We start from the raw sequence: 27,579 nt of genomic DNA on the forward strand, positions 1-27,579 counted from the left end.
AGTGCAGGTGTTTTCATTGGAATTACAGGGATGGAGTAAAGGGTTCAAACTGAAAAAGGGGAAATTTAGGTCAGATTTACAGAAGGAAGTGTTCTCTGTGAGGATGAGGAGACCCTGGCACAGGGTGCCCAGAGAAGCTGAGGCTGCCCCTGCATCCCTGGAAGTGTCCAAGGCCTGGGACAGTGGGAGGTGTCCCTGCCCATGGCAGAGGTTTGGAATGGGATGAGCTTTAAGGTCCTTTCCAACCCAAACCATTCCATGATTCTGTGATTGTGTGCTGCAGGACCACCCTGCTGGAGCCCTGGACATAAACCTGGTCCCTCCTGAAGAGCCAGGGTGTTTCCCTGCACCAGCCTGAGCTCCAGGAGTTCCCTGCAAAGGCTGTGGATGCTCCCGGAGATGGGCAAGGTAAGGAACCACAGCATGGCCACGCTCCATCCCTGGTTATCCAGGCAAATTTGAACCTTTGAGGTGAAGAGCTCTCTATCCCATTACCAGCCATAAAGACCATCTGGTCCCTTACTCCCTGATTAAAAAAAAAAATGGTGCAAGCAGCGCATCATCCATCAGAATTAATCCAACTCACTTTGACGAGTGCCTTTTAGAGGAGAGGGAGGGGAGAAACACCACCAACAACAAAAATACAAAAACCTCAGGACAATTCTGACAATTCATTCCGTGGGGGGCAAAGATCCCAGAGCGCTCCGTGAGCGCAGAGCCAGCAGCCAGGACTCTGCGGCGCTGCCTCCCTCCAGCCCAGCGCTCCCGGACAAAGGGCCGCTCTCCCGCCCGTGGCTACCGAGCCCTCCCGCGCGGTCGCCAGCCCTACCTGAGCTGTCCATGGTGCTGCCGTCTGCGCGGGGCTGCGGCTGCTGCTGCTGCTGCTGCTGCTGCTGCCGCCCGGGGCTCCGGCCCGGCCCCGCGGCCGCCCCGCCGCGCTCAGCGCCGCTGTCCACGAGCTGCAGGGATTCATAGCCGTCACTGCCCGGCTTTTTCCGGTAGCTGCCGAGCAGGCTCATGGGCGAGCCGGGCGGGCGAGCGGGGACGGACGGAGGGACGGATGGGTGAGGGATGGAGGGGTGGGTGAGGGATGGAGGGATGGGTGGAGGGAGCGCTCCGGCCGCCCCGAGGGGAGGGGAAGGGCGGGCCGGCGGCGTGGCCGCCCCCCCGCAGCCGCCGGAAGCGGGCGGGGAGGACGCGGCGCCCGGCGGCAGCGCCGTGCCCCAGCGCCGGCAGAAAGGTGCTGGCGCCGCGGCGTTTCCCTCCCCGGGCTGCCGGCCCTGCCGGCCCGCTCATCCCGGCTCCGGGGATGGCTGCGCGGCGGCAGCGCTGCGGGGCACCGGGATCTCGGTGTCACCGCGCGCAAAGGTGCGTTCCTGCCAAGGTCACCGCCTCTGCAGCCTGCAGGGGGAGGGGTGGCACAGCGCTTCTCCACCGAGCCCCCAAAGTCCTAAAGAGCATCCCTGGGTCGGTGAACAGGCAGCTGGGTGTGGGCGGGGAGCCGGAGGGATCCAGCGGCTGGATCCTGCTGGGATGATGCACCAGCATCCCAAACCCTGCCTTGTGCCGCTGCTGCCTCTGGCTCCCGGCAGTGCCACCGACTGCTAAAGCCATTTTTGTTGCTGTCACCCATCTATTTTTAGCTGTTCACATGAAAACAGAGTCTGGACCAAGCCAGAGTGTGGCCCTGAACAAGTGATGAGCTGTGCCTTGCTCAGATGCAGTTTTCAGCCAGGGCTTGGACATCATAATTTCATTTTGCACAGAAGAGAGGAACCAAGGGATGCTCCAAAGGAAATGAGCACTATTAAACTCTTCTAAGTGGATTTCTTTGTAATTTAAGGAAATCTAAAGGCTAAAGGAAGCCCTAGCATGCCTTTGATCTCTTGCAGAAAGGAAAGTTCTTTGCTCAAAAAATAGCCCAGAATTTGTTTAGAAGCAGATTTCTAAAGCAATGGCATCAATAAGCAAGACCAGGCTGGACAGGGCTTGGAGCCACCTGGGATGGGGGAAGGTCCCTGCCATGCCAAGGGGTGGCACTGGATGAACTTTAAGTTCCCTCCCAACCCAAATAATTCTGGGATTCTCTGACTCACTTGTGTGGCAACACCCAGGCCTTGCAATATCTCTGGCACCTGTCTGAAATTTCCTGCTGAGCACTCTGGGGCAGCAGACATCTGGTCCAGCCATACCTTGTCATGTGCTGTTTATGTAACCCCTGAGACTCCATGGCATGGAGCAGACAAGGTACATCTGTGACCCAGAATTTCCCCAGAAAAACCCCAGCAGATTTACAAGCAGCAAACCAAAAATGAGCTGACCTGACATGAGCAGCTCCCTGTCAGCAGCAGGGACAGCTTGAACTCAAGGTTGGGGTTGTGTTTTCTACCCCCTCCACACTTTGGTCTGTGTGGAGCAATCCATGGATTGCAACACTGGCCAGCAGGGATGGGCCCCTCCCTCTTGGCACCCACAAGCAGCAGGTTAGTAAAATTTAAAATAAACACATTTCCTGAGCCATTTTGTGTATTCTGAACAACCTGGACTGGTGGGAGGTGTCCCTGCCAGTGACAGAAAGTTGGAACAGGATGGTTTTGAAGGTGCTTTCCAGCCCAAGCCATCCCAGGATTCCATGATCTTTACTAGGGATCACATCTCCTAGGCAGTCTAGAATAAAACAATTCCTGTGCTCTGGGATAAAGATGGGAAATTTTGGGAGGTGGAGATGAATTTTCATTAGTTTTGCTTGCTCAGGTAAAGCCCAAACATCCAAACAGGTGGAGGAGGCACATGGAGGCTCTGTGACATTTCCAGGAGTGCTCAAACCCTCCTGCTCTGGAGAAACCTGGCACCACACAAACCCTGCAGAGCCTAAAGCCCCTCAAAATTCCATATCCTCAATCCAGCAGCCACTCCCTCACTGTGAGCAGCCAAGGTGTCTGCTTCAGCTTTTTTTTTATTTTTTTTTGGGAAAAAAATAATCCTCCTTGTTGAATCTGTTATTAATTCCTTTCCTTGTCTGAGATTTTGGGAGATCATAGAGGAATCACCACCCCAGCCTGAAGCTCCAGCCTGCAAAAAGGGGGTTCTGCAAAGCACACAGGGATGGAGCAGCCACTCCAGGGGATCTTGGGGCAGAGAGAGGAGGAAACAACCTCAAAGTCCAAACAAACCCAAGGAGATGGGATTAGGGAATCCTGTGGGGTTCAGGTGAAGCTGCACTCATCCAGTGGGAAATTTAGCTGAAAAATAATATAAAATAATATTCCTTTCTCCCTCCCTTATCCCTGTAAGTTGGGCTAAAGCAGGGCCATGTGGTTTCTCTGTTATTTGGAGACCTACAGTATAAAAAATGCCATGACAACAAAAAAACCCAACCAAAATCAAATAACTTTGAATTGCAGGTGACTTTCAGAAGTGCAAAGGAAGAGGTAGGGAATGAGCCCCTCAGAAATATTCATTTATTGGGCAGTGGCTGGTGACAGATTTGACTGAGGGCAGGGCTGGCAGGGACCACGAGAGCTGGGGAGGTGTTGAGGACAAGCTAAGGAGGATTTTGTGTTGCTCCAGCCTCAGGAGATACAAACTCTCCCCATTCCTGACCTTGGAAAAAATTGATTTGCCAACCTCTGGCTGTTTTTCTCTGTCTGGGTTGCAGCCTCTCCTGGGTAAAGTCTCTTTTTGCAGCTGTAATCAAGCCCCAACTGTCCTGAGGTGCAATTCCATTTCCTGCACCTCTCCTCCCATCAGCTGAACAGCCCAGGTGAAATATTACACCCTGAATTCTTCAGGAGCATAATTAAACTGGGGAGTGTTGCTAGAATTGCAAATAGAGCTTGAAAATTAATGTAAAACCTGCAGCAATACCTTTAAAACTCCTCATACCAAACATTTGTTCTGAATTTCTCCCCTGGGAATGCTGAACTCGCCTTGCACAGAGCTGTGACCAAGCCACAAAATGACAGGATTTTGGGATAGTTTGGGCTGGGAGGGACCTCAAAGTTCATGTCCCAGGGCAGGGCCAGCTCCCAGCAGTGACTGCAGGGCAGGGATCACCTTTCCTGCCCTCCCAGCTGAGCTCATTCACTCCTTGGGCAGGGACAGGAGCATCCATCCATCCATCCATCCCCCTGTGCTGCCTGGGAGTGTGGCAGCAGAACAGCCCCAGGATGTGGGTTCAGAGCCAGGAACTCCAGCTCAAAGCAGTTCCCAGCCTTGTGCTGGGGTAAAAAAATGGGATTTGGCCTGGAGTCAGGGGTGGCCATGTGGTTCCTTCCTCTGGAGGAGGGAGTGATGTGTCTGCCCCTGCCTGGAACAAGGAGCTGTCCCAGCCTGCCCCTGAGTGGTGGCAGCAAAGCACATTCCCAGGGTGGGATGGGATGTTCCAGGGAAAAACTGGGATGGTTTGTGGGGATCCAGGTGGAGAGAGGGGCATCACATGATCCAACCTCTCCTCAACCCCCTCCACATTCAGGAACTTCCAGACTGGCCCTGCCTGTCTTGTTCACCTCTAACACAAAGCAAAGGTGGTTCTGAGGTGGTTTGGGCTGGGTTTAAATGTTAAACTCGATTTAACCTGCAGCAGAGAAGCCTTGAGCCCAGCCCAGTTCTCAGGGCCTGGCTGGCAGCTGGAGTGTTCCCTCTGAGGATGGACACTTAGGATGACACAGGATGTGACAAATATTCAACTCTCAATATCTGTTCTCCCCATCCTTTCCTCCTTGTGAGAGCACACCCATTAACTACACTGCTGTGTCAGCACATCTTTTATTTCTTGCCTTTCAGTCTTGTTAAAAAAGCTGTCAGGGATGATCCACAATTTACTCATCCCAGCCCAGAACTCAGTTTTGGAGTGTTCAAGGATTTGCCTGGCTCCTCAGCAATGCTGAGCTGTGGAGCTGCCTGCCAAGGGCTGCTGTAGCTGCTAAAAATGTCCAAGGTTCACAAAGAGGAGAAAGGGATGGGAAGTGGATCTACAAGAGGCCATTAAATAGGAAATGCTGGCTCAGGAAGTCCCCAGCCTGCAAAATGTTGGAAAATCAGAGGCTGCACAGCCATTCACCATCAGGTATTTTGGTAAAAATCAGATATTTTGTGGCCTATCTGCTGTTCATTCATCACTTCCCATTCACTGTGAGGTGAGTGGTTTAATCCTGAGGAGAATCTGGGCACTGGATGTTGTCTGTACTGGAAAATGGCTGGTGGGGAAAACAGGGAGGAAAATTATACAACCAAGTGTCATGGTGGGGTTGCATCAGCTGCAGCTGCTGAGCTCAGGGTCAGGCTCCAGCAGCAGAGAACTCCATGGGAATGGTCAGGTCGTGGCTCTCAGGTAGCTCTGACCAAGCACCCCTCAGGGAAATCAGCTTTTCCATGAAAACAGGGGAAATCCCAGCTGGGGGCTGCCATCCCTGCACTTCAGGGTGGATGGGGTGAGGGTTTCCTGAGGGGGAATGATGTGTTCTCACTCCAAGCCTCACTGGGATGGATTATCCTGGGGGGTTGTTTAAGAGAGGCCCAGGGCAGGGAGATACAGAAGGGTCTGGGAGCACAGGAAAGTTGTCCAGAAACAACAAAATCCTATTAATATGGTTCTAACTTCTTCCAGAATTTAGGCTTTCACCTAAAACTAACAGGAAAATGATATTATTGAAGCTTTGTTACTCTGGCTGATATAAAATATTTTAAAATTGTGTTTATCTCAGGTTGTGGTGACTTACAGGGGCTGCATCACCCCTGAGTGAGGCAGTTTGGGTTTGGATTTAGAAATAATCACCATTTCCAAAGGGTTCCTCCAACAGAGCTGCTCGTGCTCTCTCCCAGATCCTGGTTTTAACCCACATGGTGCTCTGAGGTTTGGGATATTCTACAAGGGACAGACACCCAGTCTGGTGTGGGAATAAATTTCAACTGGAGCAGATTGTCCAGAGCAGCTGTGGCTGCCCCTGGATCCCTGGAGCAGCCTGGGACGGTGAGAGGTGTCCCTGGAAGGTGGCACTGGATGGGCTTTAAGCCCTTCCCAACCCCAACCATTCCAGAATTCCTTGGCTTTAGATGAAAATCCAGCAGTGCAGGAGCCAGCAGCTTGGGGACATCCTTGGGGACATCAGGCTGGGATTGTCCCTCACCCTTCTCTGGTGTCCATTTCCACCAGCACAGGTAACAAAGCCCCTCCAGCCCTGCCTGGGGTGGGATCCAGCTGGGAATGCTCTCCTGGGATGGCACAAATCCATGGAAAACTCCTTGGACACGGAGCTGGAGAGCTGACTCAGCTCTGAACCACGTGGCTCTGCAATAACTCACCCTGTGCTCCCAGCCTGGAGCTCTGTGGGGATTAAAAACCTTCCCAAAGCTGGCAGGGTGGAAGGGAATGCCAAGAGGGAATGGGAGGTGCACCCCACCCTTCACAGGCAGCAGAGAAACCTCTGCTGGCCCAGAGCAAATTGCTCTTCCTGCAAAGTTTTCTATGAAAACTCTTACTTGGAAAAGGAATTCAAATGGTTTTTAGGATGATTTCTTTTTTTGCTTCAAATCATGGTCTGGGGAAGGGGATAAATCAAATTTTCCTGCATGGCAAAAGTCCCATTTCAGAGGATTTGGAGCAAATCCTGCCCCTGATCTGTCTCCCTGGCTGATTTTGCCCTGCACTCCCAATTTCTCCATCTCTCCCTTTCCCAGCCTGAATTCAGGGATCTAAATGATACCAATTCCCATCCTTGTTATTTCTGGCTGCTGAAGATAAAGAGTTATTCAAGAGAAAGAAGTCCATATGTTGTTTGTCAGACAGGGCCTCATCCACTTTTGGGACTGTAAGAGCTCACAAAATACTGTTTCTAATTTAGTATAATAATATTTAAGATAATAAATAATAAATATATATAATAAAATATATTATATATATATATAATATAAATAAATATAATAAAATATTAAATCTCTTCTAAAAAATTAACATCATAGAAATATTAGTGGGAATCATTAATTATTTATAATTTCATATAAATTATAAACTCCTATTTATAACATTTTAATCTGAGAGTTTCCCACAGCTGCTTTATGCACCCCTGAAGGAGCATCTATAATCCAATTTTTATGGGAATTAACAGCATCTCTGCTTGCTACATCCACAGAATTCTGGAATTTCCGGGCCATGTTCCCAAAATTCTGGGAGCTGGCATTCCGTGAGCAGCTCCAGTGATTTCCAGCATCTCTGGAGCATCCCCACATCCCTGGAGCTCTAGCAGAGCTGGATTAATGGTTGGATTCAATGATCTTGGGGCTTTTCCCACCTGGATGATTTTGGGATTCTGGGAGAGGAGCAGCCACCCCTTTAAATCCAGATGTTTGCATCCTTTGCCACATCTCCTTGTGCTGCCAATCCTAATTCCCTTCCCGAGGAGAACTCCATCCCCTGAGCAGAGCTGGCTGTGCTAAAACACAACCCAAACATCCCAAATCCCAATTCCCATCCCAAAACCCGTGTGACACCTCTGCCTCCCAACCTCTCCATCCTACACCAACTCCTTTTCCCCATCCCCTTTTCCCAGACATCTTTTCCAGCAAAGCAGGAGGGATTGGAGCAGATCCTGCCCCAAAACTGCGGCTGCAGGGCGGGGGGTGCCGGCCTTAGGCTGCAGCCGGGATTAGTCGGGTCAGCAATTCCACACTGGCGCTCAGGCAGCCGGCAGGAGCCGGGCTCAAGGACAAACCCGGTGCCTCCTTAAGAGCTGCAGCCACCCCAAAATCTGCATCCCTGGGCCGGGAGCGTTCCCGGGATGGCGAGCAAGGCGGCTCTGGCACGGCTGGCTAAATTTAGAGGTCCCGGTGTTGCCGTCACGCCGCCTGTGCCGCCGGGATCGCTCCGAACGCTACTTTCATGGGATTTATTTTTATTTTTTTTCTCTCTGTCTCCCCTCAGGGAAGGCTATGACTAAGAGAAATCCACGGCTGGAGGGAAAGCAGAAGATGGAGGCCCTGGTCCAGCTGCGGGGAGGATAAAGTGGCGAGTTCGCAGACCTGCGGGTTTGCCCAAAACATTCCTCACCCTCCTCCTCCTCATTCTCCCTCTCCTCCTTCCTTCTCCTCCTCTCCCTGGCAGTATCCAAAACAAGGCTATGATAATGACAGGCACAAATACAGCAGCCAGACGGGAATTATGGGCTGTTTTTGGGGGATAAACACCTACCTGGAGCCGTGGGGAGCCCCGGCAGCTCCGTCCCCTCCCGGAGCGCCCGCCCGGAGCTGCCTCAGCAGCGCCGGAGCCGAGGCAGCGATGTCCGCATTTACCTACGGGCTTCAGCTCTTTTTTTGGCCCCGAATAGGATTTTTAAAGGGAATGCAGCTCTGTGTTTGCCTCGGCATAGCGGAGAGGGGGGGTTGAAGGTCAGCTTCCCGCTGGATTGGCAGGGAAAGGCTGGGATCAGCATTGGATGGCAGCGTTCGTGTGCTGACATCTCCGCCAATCCCCCTCCTGCAGCAGGTCCAGCTCCGGCCACGGACAAGCTACACTTATTATTTTAAGCCGGAAAATCCCCTTCTCATTCGATACACCCAGGCAGCCCTAAAAGCAAAACCCCCAATTTTGGGGTGCAGGAAGAGGTGTCCGTGCTCCTCTCGGGGTTATCCAACACTCCATGCCCAGGTGCACATTCCCAAATCCCAGCTCCTCACCTTCCCTGCCCGGCCGAGTTTTTGGGTGCCATCCCTTCCCTCAACCCTATTACATAACCACGGAAAGCAGAGAATCCTCATTATCCCGGGATGCGAGCACAATTCATCCCCAATTACTCAGCACAAACGGGCCGTAAACAACACCCCCCCCCCCAATTTTCTCGCGCTCCCTCTCTCCTCTTTTCCATGAGCTCCGGGAAGCTTTTCCTTACCTGGCTGGGGCCCGAGCATCCTGCGGCTGCCGGGGGCTGCGGGCAGCGGTGGCGAGCGCGCCCGTGTCCCGCTCGCCGCTTCTCCGCCCGGCATCGGCGGCGGGGCCGCTGCCGGCGCTGCTGCCTGCGAGCCGCTCCCGGGTTATTTTTGGGATTACAGAGACTCAGGGAAGGATGGGGATGGAGGCAGACATATCACACCGTCTAAAATGTGGCCTGGAGTGGGATCTGGAGTCTGCAGCGCAAACCTCAGCAGGGATTTTGGGTTTTTTGGTTTCCTTGATTTTTTTTCTTTCCCTTGACTGGGTGAGTTTTTTATGTTTCTTTTTTTTTTCTCCTTTTCCTTTATTTTTTTCCTTTTTCTTCCTTTTTATTTTTTTTTCTTTTCCTTTCTTCTCCCTTTTTTTTTTTTTTTTTTTTTTTTTTTTTTTTTTTTTTTTGACCTGAATGCTGCTGGATGAACTCAGCAGGGATGTGACTCGTCCACGCTTTGCAGCCCCGGGAATGGGGCTGATCCAGGCACACCTGGGCCACTTCCCAGGCAGACAAGCACTTAAGTGATGCTTCAAACAAATATTTGGAATCATGGAATCATTTGAGCTGGAAAAGATCATCGAGTCCAACCATTCCCAGCACTGCCAAGGCCACCACTGCCCCGTGTCCCCAAGTGCCACATCCATAGGGATTTTAAATCCCTCCAGGGACTGGGACTCATCCAGCTGTTCCAGGGCTGGAGAACCCTTTCCATGGAGAAATTTTCCCAAATATCCAAGCCTGATGCAATTCGAGGCCGTTTCCTTTTGCTCTCCGTCCCAGCCCCGGCTGGGGCCAGGCAGGAGGGTGGGGACGTGTCCCCTGTGCCCTCGCAGCTCCCCCGATGGCACTCGAGGGGTGCCAAGGCTTTGATCCCAGCTGGATTCGTGCTCATATTCCTCCGCTTTTTGACCTCCCAACTTTTGTTTTCAGACTGAGTTCATATTCCAGCTTACGCTGATATTTTTCCTCCTTGGATTTCTCTGCACCTTCCCCCGGAGCTGCCCGCACATCCCTGATCCGCCTCCGGATTGTCACGACCCTAAATCGCGACATCGCCCCCGCCAGCTGGGGCTCTCTCCCACCTCCCCGGCAGCAGCTTCCCTGTTTATCACCTTGTCTTCCACTGTCCCGATAATTCTGAGGCTCTGCTCACCCCGAGCTGTGTTTCGGGAGCTGGTGGCACTGGGAGGAGGCACTGAGGGGGCTGAATTCCCAATTCCAAGCACACCTGATGGATTACCCGGGGCACAGGCACGCCAGAGCCACCCTGTCCTAATGCTCCCCGGGATTTGTATCGGGGAGAAGTTAAAAAGGAAATTAAAATCACTTTATGTGCAGGAGGGGCAGATTGAGACGGGCTTTAAGGAGCCTCCCAAACCAAACCCAAACCAGTCTGGGATTCTGGGGTTCTGGGGTTCTGGGGTTCTGGGGTTCTAGGGTTCTGGGGTTCTGGGATTCTGGGATTTTGGGATTCTGGGATTCTGGGGTTCTGGGAGGGCAGGAGCAAATGGCTGCATCCAACTGTCTTTTTAACCAATATTTTGGATTATATCAGATAAAGGTCTCAAAGAGCTGTGCTGTGTCCCAACCCAAACCCTGAGAGGTTCTCCACGTTCAGGCAGGAATGCTCTGACTCCTCTTCTTCCCCTCTCCTCCTCCTCCTCCTCAGCTCCTACAAAGAAACTCCAGGTGAACACTGCCCTGCTGCCTTGGCAAGGCACAACCCACAGACTCTGCCAGCAAAGGGATCAGCAGGAGAAAATCTTTATTTACATCTCGAGAGCAGTAACACAGTTGCAGCGATTCACCGGGAAGAAACTCCGGGAAGAAAACTCCGGGAAGAAAACTCGGCGTGACATTGCAGGGGGGAGAGGGCTCCTCCCTCCACACAGTATCTCGGGTCAGTACAAAATTGGCTGTGGCTTTACAAAAGGTTTGGGATTCACAGTAAAATATCAAAGGGGAGCAGGGCAGGGGCACAGCGAGGGACAGGGCCCCATCCCTGCTGGAATTTGGTCTCGGAAAATGCAACAGGTCTGGTGGAAAAATCCATCCCGAGGGCTGGGTGCATGCACAGCCACGGGATTTCTACACCTATTGTAGGGCTCAAAGGCTGGAAAAGGCAACTGCAGACCTGTCCTGTGCTGGGCTGCATGGAATTCTCTCTTCAGGAGGAATTTTGCAGGGGGAAAGGACAGGACACAAAGACAGGACAAGGCAAAGCAGGGATCAGCCCTCTGCCTGGCACTCAGCTGCTTTTATAGCCTAAACCCCCCTAAAATCTGCTCTCCTCCTGCCCAAAGCTGTTCCAAAGAAAGCAGCACACAGGTTTTGGCTATTTCTGGATTTGTGTCTAAAACCAGCCCAGACCTTCATCCCAGGGCCATGGGAAAATCCCAAATCTTTCTGAAATAGGCTTTCATTGCTGGCTGGAAGATTTGCTGCCTCCCAGCATGAGGGCTTGGAAAGGACAGCACTGAGACCTGACATTCCCTTTGTTCCCACCTGGAAATTCCTCCCTGGAGCAGGGTGGGAGCCCTTTGGCCTCTCCCCCAGGCAGGGATGAGCAGGGGGGATGTGGGCAGTGATCCTGCTCTGGTTCCACTGGGGACAGCACCAGGATGGAGCTGCCAGGATGAAACAAATTTTAGTGGATCCTTGCTCAGCACGAGGATGCTCAGCTGGGATAAATAAACCCAGGAAGGTGCTGAAGTTTCACACATGGAAAAAATCCCTAAAAATTCCCTTTGCCTGCTGTGGGCAACTCTCCAAGGAAAAATAAACCCAGGCACATCCAGCAGCAGAAAAGTGCCCAGGCTGCTGTGATTAATCCAAGAGGTGCCAGGCAGTGCCACGTTCCTGTGAGCCCCTGGCAGAAGCAGCATTCCTTGTGGATCCAGCAGCTCCATGCACAATTCCTAAAAGGTGATGCTAAAATTCAGCACTTTTTTGTGTTTGTTTGGTTGGGTTTTTTTAAACCTTTACAAATACAGATCTTGCTTTTATTTTTTTTTTCCTTAAATATATAGTTTATAAAATAAGGCAACTCGAGGAGACAAGAATTGTCCCCATTGCTTGGGTAATACATCCTACAAAAAGAGGGTGACAGTAGTTCCAGTTGAGAAAAGCCCAGCCCCAACACAATCCAAGGATGCTGTAAATCATGGGGAAGCACCTGGGCATGGCCCTGGGTGCATCCCAAGGAAGGAAAGATCTCTGGGATTTCATGGGGAGGGAGTCACTTCTCTGGGAAATGCAGCAGGAACAGCTGAAGGGACCCCCAGGCCAGGGGACCTTGGGGACAAAGGCAGCACAGAAGATGGAATGAGCTGAATTCTCCCCAGAACTGAAGCACATGTGGAGATAAATCTTGGGGAGAAACTCTTAGGACATCTCTATCTTGTAGTATTCAAAGCTATAAACCAGGAAAGCACAAAGGAGTGCAACTCACCCCAGCCCAGATCCTGCTCAGTCTCACAGATTCCATAAAACCTGCACAGCAGCTTTTTCTAACAGGGAATTCAGCTCTCCCTATGGAAAGGGCACAGGGAGTTTTTCACCTCCAATGTTTTGCCTCTTTTTTGTGTGTTAATGCTGGAAATGTGAGCCTCACACCTCTCAGCTTTGTAGTACACATGTTTTCCACCTTGATCCCAAAATTCCCACTGGGCTAAGTGTTGCTTTCTAGGGCTTTATTTCTCTGAGAAATACATTTAATAGAAAATAATTTATAGGAAGAAAAAGCCCCCAAACCTCAGCCTAGAGAGTCCTCAGCAGTAAACAGTCCTGTGGAGCAACAGGATGGCACATGTGGGCTCAGCCAGGGGCTGGGGCTGGGAAGGGATGGCAAGGACACCATGGCAAAGCTGTGTAAACCTGGAGTGACCAATGCCCTGGTCAGCATCACCAATCTGGGATGGACCATGGGCAGGAAAACTCCATAGCCCCAAAAGAGGGAAAAAAACCCCTTATTCCAGCAGGCTTGACCTTCCAAACCAAGATCTGATCCTGGCTGTGACTGGTATCCACCAACATCACCCAGCTCATGATCACCCAACCCCAGCACAGCCCTGGCACTGCACTGGGAACCAAATCCACGATGGGATGGAATCCTGGTCCTTGGCACGAGCTCTTTAGTGCTCCTCATCTGAGAGGATGGGTGGGATCCTGCTGGACAGCAGGGTGTACACATAGGGCCAGATCTTGTTGGTCTCTGTGCCAGAGAAGGAGTAAAGGATGCCCCTGCTCCTGGAAAAATAAGGTGGGAGAAGTGAAAAAAGGTGGGAGAAGTGAAAAAAGGTGGGAGAAGTCAGGACCAGCCCATCCCAAGGCAGCTGGGACAGGGCTTGGAGCACCCTGGGATGGTGAAGTTGTCCCTGCCCATGGCAGGGGAAGGAATGGGATGGGCTTTAAGGTCCTTTCCACCCCAAACCATTTTGGGATTCTGTGATTCTCCCCTTTCCCCTGCAAGAACAATTTTGGCCCCTTAAAAACACTCCTGGGTTTCTACTCCCTCTGAGCAGTGGATTTACCACCCTGCAGCAATCCATCATTCCCAAACTGGCCAGGGAACAACAGTCCCAGGATTCCAGGGAACAACAGTCCCACAATTCCAGGGAACAACAGTCCCACAAGGGGAACAAGCCCTGGATCCCCAGCAGGTGCATTGGAGCCAGCACTGGGTCTCTCCCTTCTCCTGCCCTCTTACCCTCCCTGTGCTTCCCCCAAACCCCTCAGGCCCCTGATGGATTTTTCATGGCATGTCCCACCCTGGATCTAGGCCAGAATACTCCTCCCATCTGATGAGCCCCCAGGATGAGCAGGAGCTGGGAATTTCTTTGGATTATTTTACTTCCTCCATGAGAGGCCCTGTCCAGGCTCAGGGCTTGGCCCCAAAAACCTGCCAGGGCTCTCTGGGATGTGGGGATGGCACAAGCAGCCAGGGGGCTGCTCTGGCAGCCCTGCTGTGGTTTCTCCTCGTGCCCAACTCACTTGTAGAGCTCTATCACGGGCTTGGCAGCATCTTTGTACTTCCTGAGCCTTGCAGCCACCGCCTCGGGCTTGTCGTCCTCCCTCTGCACCAGGGGCTCTCCTGTCAGGTCATCCACACCCTGAGGGGACACAAGGCCACACAGGGACATCACTGACCCCACCCTGCCCCCATAAATCCTGCTTTCCTCATGAACACCCAGCACAATTCCTGCCGGTGCTCAGTGCTTCCACCCAGCATCGCGTCCCCAGCGCTTCATCCCAGCTCCTGCAGGGCAAGGGCTTCAAAAAACTTCTCACAGAAGGAAAGTTTTCATTCTGTGGGTGTTCCCAGACAGCTCTTACCTGTGTGTGGGGAGGGTTGAAGTCCATGTTGTAGACCCTGCCGCTGGCAGGGTGCACCCAGCGGGCGCTCAGGCGATCCTTCAGCGTCTCGAAGGGGATGTTCAGGCTGATCACCAGGTCCAGCTCACAGATCCCATCCAGAGCCTTGGCCTGGCCCAGTGTCCGAGGGAAACCTGGGCAGCAGCAGCACAGAAATGGGAATGAGAGCTGGGAAGCAGCAGGGATGGAGCCAGACTCATCCATCAGGCAGCTCTGGAGCTGCAGCCCAGCCCTGCTGCAGCACAAGCGGTGTGAAAGGCAGACACCACCATATGGCTCCCAGAAAAAATAGCTCCTGCAGCAGCAGCTCCAGAAATGTGACACCCAGGACTCAGGTTTGTCACTGCTGTCCCTGCACGGGGGCTGGGGGCAGGCAGGAGGACACAGGCAATGGCAGAACGGGGATAAATGCTGGAATGACAAGGGAAAAGGTGAAGGGAACAGAGTGCTGGGCACAGACTGGGACAAAGTGCTGGTTTGTGTGGAGGGCATCAGGGATACTGCAGTAAAACAGTCCTGTCCTCCTTGGAGAGCCAGTGAGCAGCTGGAACAGAGAGTTCCAGAATCCCAGATGCTTTGGAGAGGAAGGGACTTTAAAGACCTGAAGGGAGCCAACAAGGAAGAAAAATCTTTTGCTTGGGATGGAGGGACAGGACACAGAGCATGGATTCCCACTGCCAGAGAGCAGGGCTGGATGGGGTTTTGGGATGGAATTGTTCCCTGGGAGGGTGGGCAGGCCCTGGCACAGGGTGCCCAGAGCAGCTGCGGCTGTCACATCGCTGGAAGTGTCCAAGGCCAGCTGGAAGCACCCTGGGCTAGTGGAAGGCGTCCCTGCCCGTGGCAGGAGTGGACCTGGATGAGCTTTAGGGTCTCACCCAACCCAAACCACTCTGGGATTCTTTGATTCTCGTTCCAGCCATGGCCAGGGCCCCCAGGGCTGTTTGCCCTCAGCATATCCACCCTTCCACCTCAGGTTCTTTCAGGCTGGGATTGAGGAGCTGCTTCACACACATGTGAAGGAGGGAAGAAGTTTTTCCTGGCATGTCCCCAGCCCTGCTGTGCTCTGTGGAACACCCAGCTCCTCTCCCTGCCCTTCCCTTCCCAGCCAAGGGCTCAGCTGGACATGCACATGCTGAGGCCAGCAGGTCAGCTCCTGCCTCTCCAGCAAAGGCACCTCCTGGCTTTTCTCTCTTCTAAGACTGCCAAACCATTAGGAACAAAGCAGTTGCAAAGTGGGGCTGGGATTTCCCCCCTGCACTCACCATCGAGCAGCCAGTGCTGCTCCCGCCGCTTCTCCAGCTCCGTCACCATCACACGTGTGATGACGTGGTCGGGCACCAGGAGCCCCCTCTCCAGGTACTGCTGTGCCAGGACTCCAGCTTCTGCTCAAGGCAAGAAGGAAAAACCCAAAAGTGATAAATGGGGAAAAAAAAAAAATTCAAAAATCACGACATTTCTACTTAAAAAATATCACACCCCCTCAAATTCTGCCTGGCTTGCTCCGTCTGGGAGGTTTTTGGCAGCTCTGCTCGTGATGGAAAGGCCACACAGTCCTTTGGGGCTGGAGGAGTGGGAATTCCTGAGATACCTGGGAGCAGGAATGTGCTGGGGCTCAGCCAAGCCCTCAGCTGATGGAGGGAGAAGCCCTGGCTGTGCTCCTTTGGTCAGGAGGTGGCTCTGGTGTGCTCAAGGTAAGGACTGTCCCAAACACCTGAGCCTGCTTCCCCTCCCCAGGGCTGAAAGGTTTCACTGAAGTCTCCACTTATGATAAGCTCAGATAAGAAAATTATTCCCAAGATCATGTCCTTGAGAACTTAATTGTGGTAATTGTGCACATTGCTGGGGTCCTGCCTGCACCTCCCACATCCCTCAGCTTCAGCTGCTTCTGGAAGCTGGAGAGGGACTGGGATGGAGGGACAGGACACAGGGAATGGCTCCCACTGCCAGAGGGCAGGGATGGGTGGGATTTTGGGAAGGACTTGTTCCCTGGGAGGGTGATGAGGAGCTGGGATGGAAATTCCAGAGAAGATGTGGCTGCCCCTGAATTCCTGGCAGTGCCCAAGGCCAGGCTGGAGCAGCCTGAGATTGGGGTAGAACTGGATGGGATTTAAGGTCCTTTCCAACCCAAACCATTCCATTGATATTTGCTGTGGTTTTCTTTCAACCCCACAGAAACACAAAGAAAACGTTTGGAAAATGCAAATACTCTTTGTCCCTGTGTGTGACAAGTCCTGCTCCTGCCCCAGGAGAGCTCCAGCCCCTTTCCTCTTGGACCAGGACACATCTTCTGCTCTCTTCCCACAGCAGCTGAAATAGCATTTGTCACCAGAAATGAACAATTCCCTGATCTATTTTCTGCACCCTTTCTGGTGAGGACAGCACATTTCAGCCCTCTCCAAAAATGTGATGCCTCTCTAAAAATAATCCCCAGGATCCTGCATTTGGGGGCAGCTCCAGCTCTCCAGGCTGAGATGTCAACGTGGGCAGCACCAGCACCTGGCTGGGCAGGAATTCCTCAGCTGCAGGAGGGGGTTTTGCAAGATGAACAATTCTTGGAGAGAATTCTAATTTAAGGGAAGAATCAGCCTGAGCACATCCCCTGGGAGCATGGGGATGGGTCTACCTGGGAAGCGAGGCAGGTGGGGCTCCCAGAGCAGCCAGGCTCCCAGGTTTAGTCCGGAATCCAAAGAATCTGCCTGGAAAACGCACAGATTTTTCCCTGCTGTGTGTGACGAGTCCTTCTCATGACACCAGAAGAAAGGACCAGCCTCTCTCTCCTTGGAGCAGGGCCAGAAGTGCAGAATGTTGGAATCCAGCATCCATCCAACCTGCCTGGGAGCGGGGCAGCGCTGACTCACGGGGCTGAGTCACCGGGATCGCATCCCACTGCCTCCATCCGGGCAGGATTCCAGCGGCAGCGAGCAGAAAACACCTTTTCTCAATGACAGCTTCTTTGTCACTGCCCAGACGTCAGCGCCGGCAGCCCTCCCGCCTGGGAAAGAGGGGCAGGGATGGAAAAAACAGCCCGCGGATTGTGCAAACAGCACGGAGCCCCGAGGGCATGGGTATTGTAAAAACAGGGCTTTTGTAGCTTTTTGTGCTTATTGACTTGTGTGCACAGGGCCAGAGCTCACAGGGAGTGCATCCCTGGCAGGGCTGGGCTGCTCCGGGGAAGAGCTGGAGCCTGGAGCTGGGGCTGCTGGCAAGGTCTGTGTCACCTGAGGAGGGATGGAGATCCCGGGGACCTGAGCAGGGATGGAGATCCCGGGGACCTGAGCAGGACTGGACATCCCGGGGTCCTGAGCAGGGATGGAGATCCCGGGGACCTGAGCAGGGATGGAGATCCTGGGGACCTGAGCAGGGATGGACATCCCAGGAGCTGCCACACAAGGTCTGGTGTCACCCCAAGGAGGAATGGAGGTCCCAGGAACTGTCATACAAGGTCTGGCTGTCACCCCAAGGAGGGATGGACATTCAAGAGACCAGGAGCTGCCACACCAGGTCCAGCTGTCAGCCCAAGGAGGGAAGGCCACCCCAGGAGCTGGGAGAGGCCACACAAAGTCTGGCTGTCACCTGAGGACTGATGGCCATAGCAGGGACCAGCTGTGGCTCAGCAGGGCTGCTGGAGCCAGGCCTGGAGCTGCAAGCCAGAAATACCTCGAGCCACAGCTGGGGCTGGGGACAGGCTGGGAACACAGCAGAGCCCTGCTGGCCCGAGGCTGCAGCTTTCCCACGCCCCAGGACAGATGGACAGCTCTGTCCAGCCCTCCATGGCTCTGTCACGGACAGTTCCTGCTGCTCCTCTGTCCCCTCCATGTCTGAAGCTCCTGGAGCCTCTCCCTCCTCCAAAGCACTGCCACATCTCTCTCCAAGGAGCAGTGGCCTTGGATTTGCAGGGAGGACCTGCAGAGCTCTCCAGACCCCCAACCCCCAGGATGTGCTGGAGAGCATCACCCCAACCTCCCAGCCCTTGGGGTTTCTTCCAGGCAGCCTAAACTCCAAATTTAACATTTGCTAGCCCCTTCCCAGCCCAGTCTGCCACATGTAAAACCTCCCTGGTGCAGCCCTCCCTGGCCTCATTGCAAAGGGGAGCAGAGTTTGGGGAGTCCTTCCTGAGCAGGGAGGGAAATCCTGGTTCCCCCTACAAGGGACTCACCCTATAGCACCAAAACCCCATTGCTGTGCTGGGTCACAGAGGGGGTGCAGGCTTTACTCTGCAGTTACTCCAAGTAGCAAAGGGCTTTGTAGTGTGCTGGGCTCAAACCCAGCCTTTCAACTCCTGGTTTAATCCCATTAATCTGATGACCGTGGCTTTAATCTGCCCTGAAACTCACGGGACTCCTGGCTCTCCGTGGCTCCCCCCAGGCGACCTTGATCTGTCCCTCCTTATCACAGCAGCACAGAGCCAGCCCCGAGGGACTGTCCCAGCCCCGAGGGACTGTTCCAGCCCCGAGGGACGTGTCCCAGCCCCAGGGGACGTGTCCCAGCCCCGAGGGACGTGTCCCAGCCCCAGGGGACGTGTCCCAGCCCCAGGGGACGTGTCCCAGCCCCGAGGGACTGTCCCAGCCCCGAGGGACTGTCCCAGCCCCGAGGCCACCCAGCAGCCACCCAGGGCCAGGCAGGACAGGCTGGAGGAGAAGCTGTTCCCAAACACAGCTCTGGGCAGCCTTCAGAGCCTGCAGCACAACCCCAGATTTTTTTTTCCCTATCCAAAACATTTTTTTTTCCTATTATTTAGGCTACAGCAACACAATCTGGAGCTAACAGAGAGGAGAAACTGTGGGAGTGAGTAGGGCACCAATGCACAACCACAGCAGTGCCACAACAGATGTCACCCCAGTTTTGGGACCTTTTCCTGACACAGGTGCTGCATCCACCCTGCTCTCAGCATCAGGATGTCATTTTAGGGAGCAGGAGCCTGATGTGGCCCCAAATTCAGGCTGGATAGATGGTGGGGTCTGTCTGGCAACAGCCAGGACTGGGAGAGATCCCTGAGGTCAGAACACTGCTCCCACTCCCAGGGATACAGCAGGAACCCTGTGGAAAAGCAGAGAACTGGCAGGCTGCATCCCTGGGCTCAGCTTTGGCCACCAACCAGGCCAGTGTGGCCAGCAGAGACCACAGTCTGTGGGAAAGGTGTGGAGAAGGGCTGTGGGGCCGTGCACAGCCCACATCCCCCGGGGAATTTTGTTTTGTGCACACTTTGGTGGATGCTCACAGAGGAAATCTGTCACGAGGAGGGCACAGAGCCACTTCTGGCTCCAACAGAGCCCCTGAAAGAGAGCAGTGGGCCAGACACAAGACCCACAGACCCTCAGCCAAAGCCAGGACAAGCAGTTCAGCTGTTTGGGAAATGAGCTGTGGAGTCCTGCTAAGACCTGGGGGTGCTGCCAACACCAGAAACAACCACCTGGGTTCCGGGGCAAGTGCTGGCCAAGGAAATGGTTCACCACCCTCCAGCACCCCTGCCTGGCACCAAAACACAGCCTGTAAGTTTTCCAAGATGTTCCAAAGGCCTTTTCCTACAGCAGAGCAGCCACTTGCTGAGAGACACCAATTAGGAGACTCACAGCTGGGGTGGATGCACTCGGGGGCTGCTGGAGCACAGCTCGAGGCCCTTCAGCAGCAGCCATGCCTTCAGCTGCTTCACCTGCCTCCAAAGAGAGTCTTTGTCCCCTGAGACTGCCCCTGCCAGCCCCAGCAGTGGCCTGGAACACTCTCCATGCTGGGAACTCAGCTCTCCTCCTCCAGCAGGAGCCCCCTGTGCCCCTGAGCCCAAACTCTCAGCCACGGCCACTTCATGCCTGGCAGTGGCCAGCAGGAAAATCCCTGGAGCTCTGACACATCAGGCCAAGATCCCTGTAAAAACACAGCAGGTTTAGAGTTGCCTTTGGGATGATGAGTCTGTAATGGGTCTGTTGGTTCTGCAGAGCCCCAGCTCCCCTAAAGCACAAAGCTGGCGACGCAGCTGATGAAGAGGAGCTGCTTCCACCTCGCTTCCCCCAGAGCTGGCACATGGCAGCACAGTCATGTAACAGCTTGTCCAAAGCAAATAGAAAAAAAAAAAACCCAAAACCAAACACCCAAATAACTGGAGCTCACTGAGAGCTCTTACAGAGGCTGAATCAAAGGTGGGACCTGAATGTCACGCCAGATGAGCCAAACCACGGCTGGTTTCCTTCTGAGTAATTTTCCCTGCCTTTCTCCCTGTTGTTTCCTTCTGAATGCACCCAAGGCACCTTCAGCTGACTCTTCTTGTTTCTCCAGTGTCCCCAGAGGAGCTCGATGGCAAGAGCATGAACTGGAATGTGAAGTTTGGGACAGTCTGAGTTCAGATCTCGGCTGTGGCAGTTCGTGAGTGTCACCGTGCTGCCCCTCTCCACACTCTGAACCTCTGCTTGCTTTTCAGCCCAGCTTTCTGTCCTTCAGCCAAAGCCCTCACCGGGATTTTCCAAATTTTGAGCCTCCCTCTAAAGGAAATATTATTGTCCTCTTTATTTACAAAAGGAAATCTGGATATTTTTACATGAGTGACCAGCGCAGAGCTGTGTGCAACGCCCTAGTCGGACCATGCACCTCTCCAAAACATTACCCTCCCTAATTTTCCTCCCTGTTTTTGCCATCCTTCTAGAATAGAAATCACATCTAAACCCTCTGGGCTTGTTTTGCACGGACATCGTTTCATCGTTCCCCTGCCCGGTGAGTCAGCTTCCCCCCAGGGTCGGTCTTTCACACATTAGCAGAGGAGAGAAGGAAGTGTTGGGAAAAGAAACGCGCCGGGATTGCCCAATGCAGCAGAGCCGGGGCTCAGCACGGCGCTCCCGAGCCTCGCCAGCACCAGGAGCCCTCGGACCGGCCAAGGGACACGGGCACAGCACGTCCCAGCTCCCGGGGGTATGAGGGCTTTGGAAACAAAACCACCCGGGTCTCCAGGGGTGACTGTGCGAGGCGGGTGCTGACACCCTTCTCCCGCACTCCCCGCTTCTGGGGCCGGCCGGAGCAGCCGGTGACCCGCAGCGATATTCCCGGCGATATTCCCGGCAGGTTTTCCCTCTGGATAAACGCTCGTTCCCAATCCATCCCTGCCGCCTGGGAATGCCGCAGCATTCCAGCCATCTGCCATCCATGCTCGGAGACCACAGGGGCAGGATGGAGTTGCTAATATCAGCACACACCCCGAGCCCCCGGACAGCGCCGGCCGGTGCCCCCGGTGCGCGGCCAGCTGGGCTTTTCACATCGCCCTGTCCTGTGTGATCACCCAGCACAGGGATCACAAAACCAGCGCACATCCACGGCACCCCACGGATCAGATCCCGCTTCTCCCGAGCTCCGTGAGCTCCGGCTGGAGGGAGCAGGCGATGAATGAGCTGTGCCAAATCCACGGGAAGAAAACAACCTGTGGAGACGGATCCCCATCCACGCTCGCCTCCATCGAAGCCCCATCTCCATCCGCATCCCTTCCCTGTGCTCATGCCCAGCCCGTCCCATGCCCAGCGGAGATGCGTTCCCCCAGTCCCGGTGCCGGTGCCGGTCCCGACGGGGGGCCCCGCGGGCACTCACCGCCGCCGCTGCCGAGGCTCTCCCGCAGGAACTGCCCGCTGGAGAGGTGCTGGAGCCCGAAGCTGCGGGCGATCCTCTCGCACACCGTGCCCTTACCCGAGCCGGGCGGACCGAGCACCACGGCTCGCAGCAGCTTGGAGGCCATGGCCGGCTGCCGGCGCCGGAGCGCTGCGGGGCAGGACACGCGTCAGCCCCGGCCGCGCTCCCCCCGCAGCGCCCGGACACATCAGCAGGGCGGGGGGACCCCGCGGCCGCTCCCCCCGCCCGCCCCCTCGGGCCGCGGCACCCTGGGATTTGTAGTCCCGGAGCCGCCCGCGCGTCCCCCGGCCCGACGGGGCTTCCGCGGTTCCGCACATCCCGGTTCGGTGCATCCCGGTTCGCTGCATCCCGCGCCGGCACGTCCCGCTCCGGCACATCCCGGTTTGGCGCATCCCGGCTCGCCCGAGCCGCGCCGCCCATGGGAGCGGCTCCCGGGGCACGTCCCGCACGCCCCGCACGGCCGTGCCCGCCGGGAGCCGGGGGGGACCCGCGGGGACCGCGACCACCCGGGCGGCACCGCGACACCGCAGCCCGGGGCTGCCCCGCCTGCCAACAGCCGGGAAACGCGGCCGTGGGCGCGCAGGCTGTGCATGGATGCACGGCTGGAAAAGCACAGCCCGGGAAGGTACAACCTGTGGATACACAGCTGGAAAAACACAACCCGGGAAGGTACAACCTGTGGATACACAGCTGGAAAAGCACAGCCAGGGAGGTACAACCTGTGAATATACAGCTGGAAAAGCACAGCCCGGGAAGGTACAACCTGTGGATATACAGCTGGAAAAACACAGCCCGGGGAGGTACAACCTGTGGATACACAGCTGGAAAAGCACAGCCAGGGGGGTACAACCTGTGAATACACAGGCAGCACACACACACACACACACACACACACACACACACACACAGCCTGTGAGCAGCCTGGCACTGCACAGCTCATCGTGCCCAGGGGCTGCTCAGCGCTGGTGACACTGCCGGGGGTGTCTGTGTCACTGTGTTTGTCTCACTGTGTATTCGTGTCACTGTGCGTTCCTGTCACTGCGTGTTCCTGTCACTGCGTGTTCGTGTCACTTGCTCTGTGTCTGTGTGTGACTCCCTCTGCGTGTGTGGCTCCATGGGTGACATTCCTTGTGTGTGCCTGTGTCTCTCCGTGTGTGTGTCCCTTCTTGGGTGCATATGTCACTCCCTCTGTGTCACTCTGTGTGTGTGTGTGTCACTGTGTGTCACTCCGTGTATGTCACTGCGTGTCACTGTGTGTCTGTCACTGTGTGTGTGCCACTGTGTGTGTCACTCTGTGTGTCTCTGTGTTACTGTGTGTATGTCACTCTCTGTCTCTGTGTCACTGTGTGCGTGTCGCTGTGTGTGTGCCACTGTGTCACTGTGTGTCTCTGTGTGTGTCACTATGTGTATCACACTGTGTGTCGCTCTCTGTGTGTCACAGTGTGTCACTGTGCGTGTCACTCCCCGCGCTGTCCCGGCGGGTGCAGCCCCGTGCCCGTGCCCGGTGCGCGCCCCCGCGGGTGCCGCCGTGCCCGCGCTCGGGGCCGCGCGCCGCCCCCTTCCCCCCCCCACACCCGCGCGCGCCCCCGCACCGCCCCCGGAAGCGGGCGCGGGTCACGTGGGCGCGCGGCGCTGCCATAAACACGGCAAGATGGCGGCGCTCACGCCGCCCGCCCGCCCGTGCTGCGTCATGTCGCGCCCCGGCCCCGCCGCGCCCGCAGGTGGGTCCGGCCCGCCGCGGCCCCGGGCACCGCGGGGTGGGCGGCCGGCGGCGGGGGGCGCGGGGCCGGCGGCGCCGGGCGCGGCGCTGCTCCGTGGCGCACTCGCATTTTCGGGGGGTTCGCGGGCGGGGCCGCCGCCCCCCCTGTCCCGGGCGGGTCCCGGCGCTGCTGAGGGGCGAGCGGGGCGGGGGGCGCTCCGCGGGGATGGGGGTTCCCGTCCCGTCCCGTCACAGCCCGTCCCGTCCCGCGGCTGCTGCTCGGTTTTCCCCCGCCCCCGTTCCAGGTAACCGCGGGCAGCGCCCTGGACGCGAAGTTGGCGGACGGCGGTGGCGGCCCCGTTCCTGCCCGGCTCCTGCCCGGTTCCTACCGGGCTCCTGCCGGGTTCCTGCCCCGTTCCTGCCGGGTTCCTACCGGGCTCCTGCCGGGTTCCTGCCCCGTTCCTGCCGGGTTCCTGCCGGGCTCCTGCCCCGTTCCTGTCCCGTTCCTACCGGGTTCCTGCCCCGTTCCTACCGGGTTCCCACCGAGCTCCTGCCGGGCTCCTGCCCAGTTCCTACTGGGCTCCTGCCGGGTTCCTACCCCGTTCCTGCCGGGCTCCTGCCGGGCTCCTGCCCTGTTCCTGCCCGGTTCCTACCGGGCTCCTGCCCTGTTCCTGCCCGGTTCCTGCCCCGTTCCTGCCCCGTTCCTGCGGGGCTCCTGCCGGGTTCCTGCCCGGTTCCTGCCGGGCTCCGCCGCCCCTCACAGCCTCCCGGCCCGGCCCGGCCCGCTCCATCCCTGTAACCAGATGTTTGTTTTCTGCCCTCTCCAGGCTCGCCGCAGTTTGTGCTCCATGCGCGCTGGGGAGGATGGAAATGAGGTTCGTTCCCCTCACACCTGCAGGGTGGGAGCAGCTCGCAGCGCTGGAGGATCCTCGACCCGTGCGTAGGGCTGGGGAGGGATGAGCCCCGGGGCTGTGGGCAGGGAACGGCCCCAATCCCATCGCTGGGATGCCGAAGGAATTTTGGTTCCTATGGAACAACTGCAAAAACATCACCAGCCCCGAATGGGCAGGAGGTGGAACTGGAGTTTAAAAACAATCGAGCCAACTTAAACAGGTTTTAAAGGTGAGAACTGGCAGCAAACACTGGAAAGTAGAGGGTTTTTTTTAAAAAGTGTGTGGAAATTTGCAGGGCCTTAGCAATAACAAGAGCAAAAATGTGTGCTGGACTTCAAAACTAATGTGAGTTTTGCTATGAAAAAGGTGGTTTTTTTCCAGATTAATGGAGAACCTACTTGAGCTTTCTGCATCAGGTCTGTGTATCTTTAGTCTGGCTGAAGCAAAACAAAAATCTGTGTGTGTGTGTGTGTGTGAGAGATGCAGGACACCAAACTGTATTTGTATTGGGGGAAGAGCTGGATCCTCCAGAGGGTGCTGGGGAGGATTTGTTCACTCTCTGCCTTTAATGCAGTGATAAATAACTGCTGGAGCAAGAGTAAAATCCTGATAGAGTGATCAAAGCATGCTTGAATTGCAAAGCAGTGATTCTTCTCTTATCACCTCAGCCTGTGAAATGTGGAATTCCCAGTCCCACACTTAACCCATTCCACTGAAATCAGTAGAATTCCTCACCTGGAATACCAATGGTGGTGTGAAAACACCTCGAGTGAGAGCCAAGGGCTCATGCAGCTCCTTTCCTTTTCAAAACCCATCCTAGCAGGGACAGAATCCTTTAATATTTTTAGCAAGTTTTTGTTGTGCTTTCCTAGCAACAGCCAATTCCTTAATGATTAATCCCCAAACTGTGGCAAATCTGCAAATTTGGGGATGTATGCTGAAGTCATCTGTGCTGCCTGACGTCAGCATTGCATAATCTGTTGACTGTCCCCTTTTTATGTAATGTATGTTTGGAGTTTGTTTTAAAATGTACAAATGGATTTTTTTTTTTTCCCCTGCGTGTTGCTCCTCCAATATTCCACGTTTGCCTCTCCATTGCCCTCTGGAGTTGCAAACTTGTAAGGCAGCGTTTTCATGGCTGGATCCAGCCGAGTGTTTTGTATTTCTCTCTTAAAAACAGCCTCTGGAACATCTCAGCACCTTCTCTTTGCCAGGTGAGTTACTTAGAGTGTTAAAAAAAACCCCAAGTTTTGGAGTTTCTGCTTCCTCCTGGTGGAAGCTTCTTGTGCTGCTGGAGTGCATCAAGATCATAAATGGACTTTTATTGGAAACTTAGTAACACATTAACTTTGGCAGTGTAAAACCGTTGTGTTTTTTTAAACTCATTTCAGAACTTGATGTATCCATTCCCTCAGGCAACATGGGGGTTGTAGAAATAATTTGGTGATGTTTTCAGGAATGCCTGGTTTTAGGGAAGAAAAACCAAGAGGGAGTAAAGTTGTAGAAATGCACAACAAAGTGGGGGCTGGAGAAATAGTTCCATGATCTTTTCAGCAGTGCCTCTTTTTAAGGAAGAAAAGAAACGTAGGGGAGAGTAAATATATGTTGATGGAAGCTTGTAATTTAACTAATTAGTGGGATTGTGCATTTCAAATGTTTTTATGTGGATTTGATGACCTAAAAATGCCAACTTGGGCACCTCGAGGCCCCTCTTTGCTTCCTGCAGCTGCAGCCCCTGTGAGCACAGCTGGCACTGGCAGCTGCTCCCCTCGGGGGGCACAGCAAGGATCAGCTGTGCCAAACTCCAGAGCAGCCCAGTGGAGGTGTGGGATGGGCTGGAAAATCCCAGCTCCTGGAGAATCAGGCAGCAGGAGGCTGGCAGGCTCAGGGCACGGTGCCCGTGGTGATCCCGCTGTCCCAGAGTGGCTCCAGCAGCTCTCCTGGCTGCCTGCCACTGTCCCCACTGCTCCCTGACACCCAACACTCCAGCAGCATCAGGAGCCAAGGGCTGCTGGCTGGATTTAAGGGGGAGGAAGGGCTGCCCCCGTGGAGGAGGGTTGGTTACTCTTTCTCCATGAAATCCAGCGTGGGTGGATTTGCCCAGAAGGTGCTGCTTAAAGCCTCTCAGAGCTGTGCTGCAGAAGTCACCCATGGTCATTAAGACAACACTAATTATGTGGATAATTTGCTGGAGTGAACCTCAGCTGCAAAGCCACTCGTGTTAAAGCTGCTGAGGCTTTCACCTGTGGGGTGAGGTGGGGTTTTGGGGACACTGAGGGAGGAGGACACCGAGGACTCGGCGGTGCCACGGAGGGGCCCATGACTGCCAGGCTGCCCTGGCTCAGTTATCACAGTGCTGATGCTGTCTCTTGTAAAGGTACAGTACTGTGATAACTGAAGGATGGCAGCCATCTGAGCTTCATGGCATCCTGGGGCCACCAGAGCCGCCACGCGCCGCTGGAGTGTCCTCGCTTCACCTGCAACCCTCGGCACAAAAGTCACATTTGTTTCAATAAAATCGTTCACACTTTGCCTCATTATTGGCTGGTTCGTCTTGGGCGGGGCTTCCAGAACTGCTGTGCTTTGGAAGTGTTCAGAAATGGTTCCCAAAGCAGCCTGGTGGATATTAAATAAGAGAGAGGCCCCTCAGTGGGGGATCCTTGGTAACAGAACAAATTATTCTGTAGCAACAGAGAGGGAAAAAAAAAATGAAGCCCTTTTAAGATACTGTATAATATTTTTTTGTTAAGTATACAGCAGCTACTGTAACTCAGAGGTCTCTACATGGAAATAAGTGGTGGGAAATTAATTCTTTCAGGCAGTGAGTTACTGGTGGGTCGGGGACAGTCCCTTGCAGGATTTCCTCGGGGTTTCTCTGCTCTATGAGTGGAAGACTGAATTTCCTGGGCCATTTTTACAGAAATCACTGGAAATGATGCGGTTTTCAGAGACTGTGCTGATCTGTGTGCTGTGTGAGTTAACTCTGCAGTGCTGGGACAGGACAGCAGAGGGGCCCCGCGGGCCGGCTTGTGCTGGGAGTGTCGAATCCCAAGGATTTGCATCAAGTAACCAGAACCCCACAGAAATGTCTGTGCAG

At 54.8% G+C, this 27,579-nt stretch overlaps 2 protein-coding genes and 1 long non-coding RNA gene across 5 annotated transcripts in view; 1 reads left to right on the forward strand and 2 right to left on the reverse strand.

The window, feature by feature from the left end:
* Positions 1 to 9,071, reverse strand: part of DNAJC6 (DnaJ heat shock protein family (Hsp40) member C6) — a 42,110-nt gene extending 33,039 nt beyond the window's left edge. Inside the window, exons 1-2 of one of the 3 annotated variants that reach the window (XM_056497796.1) lie at positions 8,186 to 8,988; positions 830 to 959 (exon numbers count right to left, since the gene is read on the reverse strand). In XM_056497796.1, coding sequence (XP_056353771.1) covers positions 830 to 842 — 13 coding nt within the window. In that variant the 5' untranslated portion in view covers positions 843 to 959; positions 8,186 to 8,988. Of the gene's footprint in view, positions 1 to 829; positions 1,020 to 8,185 lie in introns of those variants that run through there. The other 2 variants (XM_056497795.1, XM_056497794.1) reach the window with 2 other exon arrangements.
* Positions 9,072 to 10,666: 1,595 nt separating this feature from the next.
* Positions 10,667 to 22,155, reverse strand: AK4 (adenylate kinase 4). Its single transcript, XM_056497801.1, has 5 exons — positions 21,852 to 22,155; positions 15,554 to 15,673; positions 14,253 to 14,425; positions 13,911 to 14,029; positions 10,667 to 13,166 (listed from the first exon to the last, which is right to left on the reverse strand). The coding sequence occupies exons 1-5, from the start codon at positions 21,994 to 21,996 to the stop codon at positions 13,052 to 13,054; spliced, it is 672 nt and encodes a 223-aa protein (XP_056353776.1). The 5' UTR covers positions 21,997 to 22,155; the 3' UTR covers positions 10,667 to 13,051.
* A 1,359-nt stretch (positions 22,156 to 23,514) lies between these two features.
* LOC130256301 (uncharacterized) lies at positions 23,515 to 27,014 on the forward strand. Its single transcript, XR_008841091.1, has 2 exons — positions 23,515 to 23,611; positions 24,417 to 27,014. It is a non-coding gene; the product is annotated as an uncharacterized LOC130256301 (long non-coding RNA).
* Positions 27,015 to 27,579: the final 565 nt, after the last annotated feature.

Source organism: Oenanthe melanoleuca, chromosome 8, assembly GCF_029582105.1.
Source record: "Oenanthe melanoleuca isolate GR-GAL-2019-014 chromosome 8, OMel1.0, whole genome shotgun sequence".
NCBI classification, from domain to species: domain Eukaryota; kingdom Metazoa; phylum Chordata; class Aves; order Passeriformes; family Muscicapidae; genus Oenanthe; species Oenanthe melanoleuca.